The 7,330-nt window shown below is 37.5% G+C and overlaps 1 protein-coding gene across 4 annotated transcripts in view; it reads left to right on the top strand.

Annotated features, from left to right (window-relative positions):
• LOC108692955 (tetratricopeptide repeat protein 7B) overlaps positions 1–4,817 on the top strand; it is a 6,366-nt gene extending 1,549 nt beyond the window's left edge. Inside the window, exons 4-15 of one of the 4 annotated variants that reach the window (XM_018201541.1) lie at positions 367–453; positions 1,015–1,197; positions 1,275–1,401; positions 1,593–1,729; positions 1,812–2,098; positions 2,200–2,388; positions 2,475–2,653; positions 2,739–3,178; positions 3,419–3,657; positions 3,775–3,879; positions 3,997–4,088; positions 4,468–4,817. In XM_018201541.1, the coding sequence (XP_018057030.1) occupies positions 367–453; positions 1,015–1,197; positions 1,275–1,401; positions 1,593–1,729; positions 1,812–2,098; positions 2,200–2,388; positions 2,475–2,653; positions 2,739–3,178; positions 3,419–3,657; positions 3,775–3,879; positions 3,997–4,088; positions 4,468–4,600 (2,198 nt within the window). In that variant the 3' untranslated portion in view covers positions 4,601–4,817. Of the gene's footprint in view, positions 1–366; positions 454–1,014; positions 1,198–1,274; positions 1,402–1,592; positions 1,730–1,808; positions 2,099–2,199; positions 2,389–2,474; positions 2,654–2,738; positions 3,179–3,418; positions 3,658–3,774; positions 3,880–3,996; positions 4,089–4,467 lie in introns of all 4 variants that reach the window. The other 3 variants (XM_018201540.1, XM_018201543.1, XM_018201542.1) reach the window with 3 other exon arrangements.
• Positions 4,818–7,330: the final 2,513 nt, after the last annotated feature.

Here is a 7,330-nt window from a genome sequence, read left to right as displayed (position 1 = left end):
GTTACATATTGAAATAGAATATTTCATGCTTATAACTATATACAATGAATATACAAAGTATATCCCTTTTTTTATACAAATAATAATTTCATTGAATGTAATTTGAATTGCCAGCTAATATATATATGTATATACATATATATCGTTTTATGTGTAAGATTTGCATTGAACATAGGCATTTCATAATAGATAGCATAAATTGAAACTGTATACTTCGATAATTCTACTGCATATATATTGTCTTCCCGTTCTTAGCGTATCCATGCACTAATTTTAGTAACAAATTGATTAGACACATTTATTTAATTCATAAATTTCTTATTATCCAGTATATTCATTTATTACTATGGCTTGTGTATGATTTAGAGAAAGAAAGATCGTTTACTTTAGACACTGACAAACATTTATCCTGCCGAAGACTGCGCATTATAGCAGAATCGTATGCGATCAAAGGTTTGTATGCTTGTTTGCTTCGTTTTGCTTGTATTTATTTAGAAATTTATTTAGTTATTGCACATTTATGCAATATATGTATATTGTACTCTTTAATAATATCTATATATAGAAGCTTGCTTGTAAATGCTTTTATAAATTTAAGACTATACATCAGCATGTTATCTCATTTATGTATTTTTTAATATATAAAATTTTTAATATATAGAATTTTAAAAAAATTTCTTAACCGCGCGCGGGATAAACAAAAGTTCTATGTTTTTGCTTCTTTTGGTATTTAATTTCATGTACTTGTTTCTATCGAATACAACTAGATTTAGTTGCGATGAGTTTGGGACAAGCACAATATGAAGATCGTTATTATTCACAAGGAATGAAGTTATAACAAGTTTTGTAAAGTATTTTGTCACACGTTTTTGCCCACTAAGATTGAAAATTTTAATTTTATTTTGTTAAATTTTATTAAATTTTATTAAATTTAATTTTTTTTTCTTAGCATTGTCATAAACATGTTAGTATTCCCTGTTTGATAACGATATTATAAACTGTTATTCATGTTAGGTCTTTGTCTGGAAAGGCTACCACCACACTCTAAATCGAAATACAAGATTACAGAATGGCAAGAACAGATAATCAAGTGTTACGAGATTTCTGGCGACTTGACGCTGGTGTATCTGCAGGAGCAAGACAAAATTGCTATGCAGCAACAAAATGGTATTTCTACTGTAAATACGAATAATACAGGTAATTGGCAAAGTTTAATTAAAAGATAAAAAAATATAGCCTTTAACATTTTAATGTTTCTTTTTTTTTTTTTATAGGTACATATTCTACACCAACTCCAGTTTCTACAAAGCATATCGGTCCCATTTTGGAAACTGCGCTACAGAGAGCGCCAATATTGTATATTCAAATCGGCAACATACAAGCCGCTGTTAATCGTTATAGGTATGTACTAATTACATAACTCCATTTCTTGTACAAGAAACTTTCTTATGACTTATTAATTAACAAAAATATATACTTATAGATACTTGTTGTGATAATATTAATTTTAAGAAAAATATTTATTATATATAATTATTACCAAATATAATTTTTCCATGCATAGCTTATAATCTATTTCAATTTTATAACAGGGAAATTTTATCTGCTGTTGAATCTACAACTACTCAGAGTTTGCGAGTAACTCTGACCAGACAATTGGCAGAAGTGTTATTACGTGGCATAAGTGGTACTGATTACAAACCACCAGATGAACAAACTGACACAATGGGTATGATAACAAATATATATCCGCATAAATATAGCGGAATATTCCGAAGAAGAAAAATTCATTCATATTAATATCGCAGCAGCCATGAGTAATAGACGGGTAAATCATTACTCAGGCTCCAATCTGTCGGATTCGCCGTGGAAACCAAAGAAGTATACGGGACCAAATATGTTCGTCCCCAGGAACGAATACGAGGAGTCGATTCTGCTATTGTTGATCAGCGAGGCGATGGCGGTAAGAGACGCCGTTCTCAGTCAATCGCCTGAATTCAAGGAAGCCAGGATACATGCGTTTGAGAATGCCACTGCTATCTACGATCTACTTACAGTTGTTGTCGTCAGATGGAGTCAAGTGGAACTTTTACATGAGGTTGAAATTTTTTCTCTCTTGTTGAAAAATCCTATCGCCATTTTATTGTCTACTATTGTTTTAATGATAAATTCATATATACTCGATATTTAATATTTTAGTCTTTCGAAAGAGCAATGAAGTTCTCTCACGAGGAAGTACACATATGGACGCAGTACGCGCTATGTTTAATAAGCATGGGGAGGTACATGCATGCGTATAGAGTTTTGAAAGTAGTCGCCAGGCTGTCGCCTCAGAAAGTAATGCCCTGTCTATTGGCAGCGAGGCTATGTTATGAACAGTTAAATATGGTAAACTATATTTTTCATCTATCTTTATCTATATTATCTATATTAAAAAATAAAATGCATATTTCCACGCTGATGATTTTGAGCAGATAAATGAAGGTATCGAATGGAGCCAAAAAGCTCTGCAGCGAGAGATGGCGAGTCCACAGGGGATGCAATCTAGATGCCACTTGTACATTGGAATCGGCCACAGCATGCTCTCTATGAACACAATCGTGAAGCAGGACAAAGTGAGTCACACAAACACCGCGATGGACTGCTTTCAAAAGTAGGTAGCTCAACAACAATTAAGAAACGGCATTCTCGTTTTTTTTTCTTAATTAATTAATAAAAGATCATGTATTCTCGAATAGGGCGCAACAGTGCGATCCCAACGATCATCTAGCCGAGTATTACTTGGCTCATGAATATGCGATAAACAGACAAATAACCGACGCCATCGTACATGTGAAAATCGCGCTGAATCTACGAGCAGAACACATTCCATCATTGCATTTATTCGCATTACTCCTGTCGGCGCATAAGCAATATTCTGAGGCATTACATGTGATAAACAGCGTACTAGAGGAATATCCGGACAATTTGAATTTCCTCTATGTGAAAGCGCATCTTGAATTGCGAAGCATTGGTGGTGTCGATGCATTATACACCATCAGCCACATGCTACATCTATGGAAAAGTCTTTATGAGGATCAGACGAACGTCAATTGTAATGAGCAACAGAGCGAAAAGCGCAGCGAGACTAGAAGCGTCTTTCAACTTTACACGTCGGAAATGTCCGATAAAGATTCTAGTGAGTTATATACATCGTACACATAATGTAGATAACATTGGATAACATTAGATAGAAATAACAAACGGATTATGTGTCATTTTATAAACGGATTAAATCATTTATCGCGTTTCCCAATAACACCCCAACATTTTGTTAAACAGAAATTTAATTAATAATTTTAATACAAAATATGATAGGCTCTCCACACAAGAATCTCTGAAATCAATTAATCTGACAAAAGGCGACCATTTCCGATAGGTTCCCTGCATGCGCAATCATTAGCCGCTTCAAAAGTTGAGCAAGCTCTTTCTGAGGTTGCCTCGTCAATTAGCTCGTTCACACCGAAGCCAGGGCCGCAGAGAGCATGGTTACTACAATTGCAGATCTGGCTCCTGCTTACCGAGGTTTTCCTTATTCTGGACCAACCGAACGGCGCTGTTCTATCTCTCCAAGAAGCTACCAATATCTTCCCATTGAGTCATCACATTATGTACACGGTATAGTTTGAATCTCTTCTTCATCATTATCTTTGCGTTTGATGATTCAAATTAATGATGATTCATTGAGTGATTGTTATACAGTATTGTAATCAAGTATAATTATTTTTTTTATAGCGTGGCCTTCTGCACGAGTACAAGTTGGAGTATACGGAAGCGAAGCAATGTTATCAAAACGCTGTTTCAATTAATCCTTCTCACATAAAGAGTTTACAACACCTGGTAATAATTGTTGCGTTGCATGTACTAATTCTGAAAAACATTATATATATATTTTTTGTATGATTTTATAGACTGTACTTATAAATCTAATACTATTTCTATCTGATCTATTTGCAGGGTCTTGTTTATCACTATTTGGGTAGTCAGAGATTGGCTGAGAAAACCTTGAGGGACGCCGCGAAAATCGATCCGAATTCACATCAAACTTGGTATGATTGTATCATATAGGATTATCGTGATGATTTATCTTTATGGCACGAGCCAATAATCATTTATTATTTATATAATGATTTCATAACGATAACATATCTGTACTAATTGGATAATGATCATTGGATAGTTATCATAAGAATCATCGCGATAAATCGAATATCAAGATACAAATGATTTGATGCGCATGACTTATCGATTTTGTACTGTCTGACATTAGTATTTGTTTCTTTATATAATATATTAGGTGTAGTAAAAAGAAATCCATTATTTTTGCATGAAATTGAATGGAAAAATAATGGATTTCTTTTTACTACACCTATATGTTATTATTTAATGTTATAAATTATAGACGGTACAAAGAGTGTTATATTTCAGGTACAATTTGGGAATGGTGTTGGAATCACTGGGCGAGGTGGAGGCTGCCAGCGACTGTATGGCAACAGCGTTGGAGGTCGAAACGACAAATCCTATTTTGCCGATTCTGTCGATACCGGTGACCTTCGAGTGAATTAAAGAAATAAGATTCGATGATCACGGTTTACTTTTTCTCTATATGCGCGTTCGTAATTTCCGCGGGCATTTCCTCGCCTTCCCGTCAATAGTACCTGGACACGTTGTACTATTGTATAAACTCATTGTTAAAAGAAAAAAAAGAAGAGATACTTTACTTGTACAAAATAGTTACAATCAATGTAATAAATTCGAATAAAGTCTTACCTCCAAAATGTCAGATAAATTCGCGAAACGTGACCATTTCGTAGAAGGATCTTTTACGCGGTAAAGTAATTCCACTTTAATTCAAAGCTATGTCTACCGCAGTGGTGTCGCATGTCTCGCCGCATTGTGGATACGATAAATTTCAAATACTCTTATCCGATACGAACTTGTGCACAGCGGCGAGTGCCATTTTATGTATTCACATATTTCTACTCGGGCAACATGTAGGAGTCAACGTCTAAAGAACGTAAAATTTTCTGCGCTTCCAAATATATGTTGACAGCGCATTTCCTTTCAGAATTATTATTTCATTTATGTACTTTATCATTATTTCAGAACGCATTATCTGTAAGATTGTCGCATTTTCGGACGATAGAATGTCGCGCATTTACGGCAATGCGCACGGCAGTGCGCATACGTGGTGGCTCAATTTGCGCACGATGCGCAAGCACATATTGCACGTATATGCGAAATCGTAGGTACGTGTATATATATATATATACACATATATATGTATATACGTGTAAAAGCGGACGGATAGGCGGACGGGTTCGGATCGGAAAAGTCTCTGATGTAATGCCTCTAAAAATGTAGTAATTTATTTTTATAGAAATCGATAAGGGCGAGATTTTATTGTAACGGGGTACGATCTTCGTTTTCTCCTTTATCTATTCCTTTTTTTTGTTCCTACTCCTCTTTTCTTTCTTTCGCTCTATCTCTGATAGACGAGTAAAGGAATCTTCCCTCTCTTTCTCTCTCCTTCGGTCGTCAGCGAACACGTACATATACGCGCGACGCGTAATAACGGCTGCATATATAGAACGCACGAATGACAGTCGCGTTATCGTTAAGAGGTATAAGCTATTTTCTTTTGTGTAATCGATATAATAATGTTATACATGCATGGCCTGGTTTCGCGCAGGGAGAGAAAACGCCTTGTGGATCGCCTTCGCCGGGAGGGTCGGCATGTATTGACGCGTATGCAGAGGCACGGCACACAGCCGCTCGCGTTTCCTTCTCTAATTTCAAATTACATCAGCCGGGAAGTCATTAAGATCGAGGTACGGTAATTTTCCGGCTGGTAGTAAAACTACGGAAACTAAAGTGAGCGAGAGCCTAAAAAAACATTCTAATGTCTTCCACTGCGCGCGTGTCTCGGTTTTTTCCTCTCGATCTTACTGGACGTCAAGTTTCTCATTTCTGGAAAATCGAATGAGATCGGATAATAAAAACAATAGTATCGCGCCGTAACTACGTTTGCAGTAATTCGTAATGCGAATTTCGTGTTAATTATTATAAGCTTGCGTGATTGTATTTTAATTAATAGTAGCGATACGCGCGTCGAATCAGAGAGAGAGAGAGAGAGAGAGAGAGAGAGAGAGAGAGAGAGAGACGACGGTCCCGGGGCGCGAATTTAAATTACGCAGGATGCGCGGAAGACGAATGAATACGTAATGGAGATGCATATTACATGTCGCTCCGAGCTGAATACGGCGAGACGTGGCTTTATATTCAAGCTCTCCTCCGCATTTATACGTTTAAAGCTATATCAAGCGATATCCATTTTCCTTTGCCTCATACTAACCCACATTGCAAGTATTCTTTAAATAAAGAGTACTATAAGCGCACAGTATACAAATGCATATGTGTATTGTGTATCTTTCTCTCTGTGTATATCGTGCATCCTTCTGTTTTCTTTATCTTTCTCTCTCTCTCTCTCTCTCTTTCTCTCTCTCTGTTTTTGTTTCTCTCTTCCATCTCCCTTCTCTTCTTTCTTTTTATTCACATTAAACATCCAAAATATGCAGTCTCCCACGTCCCACCTCACTCGATTGAACGTCGCTTTTAACCAGAGATTGAAACAATTCGAAATTTTGATGGTACTGTTCCATCGAGTTTGAATATTCGAACGCCATGCGGAAAAGGCCTTTATCACCGAGCGAATTGTAAACGAATATCCTAGAAATTATCGCTCGTTTCCCCTTTTTTTTCTTTCTTTCTCTTATCGTGCCCAGGTATTGGGATATATTGCGCAACAAACGGAATTCCATTTTCCCTCTCTATCCTTTGTCGGCGAGCCGCCACTCCTCATTCCTCCCACCCATCCCCGTCCCTCACCATCTTTCGCGCAAGGACGCGAGGAATATCAATTTTTAACGGGCGATAGCGTGACCGTGCGAGAAACCGATGCCATTAAGGTAAAATTAACATTCTTTACTACAGCTTTCCTATTAAATTCTCTGCCTCCACCTGCTCTACTCGCTTACCTGCCCTGCCTGCCTGCCTACCCAACCACCTACCTATCTTCAGAAAACTCACCCCGGTACCGAGCGTCCCCGACTGTCGACGCCCCCGTTCTCCCTCTCTTTCTCCTTTCTCTCCTCTCCTCTGACTCCTTCGTTCCGTAACGAGATTACCGCGGTCGTACCGTTTCGCCGTCCCGTTCTATCGCGTGTCGCATTGCGCGTCCTAGCGTGCGCAGGCTCGACGCACGACGACGCGGCACGCCGCGCCGTGCCGT

Source organism: Atta colombica, unplaced genomic scaffold, assembly GCF_001594045.1.
Source record: "Atta colombica isolate Treedump-2 unplaced genomic scaffold, Acol1.0 scaffold83, whole genome shotgun sequence".
NCBI lineage: Eukaryota > Metazoa > Arthropoda > Insecta > Hymenoptera > Formicidae > Atta > Atta colombica.
The sequence above is the reverse complement of the archived record's forward strand: the minus strand, read 5'-3'. Positions and strand labels throughout refer to the sequence as shown.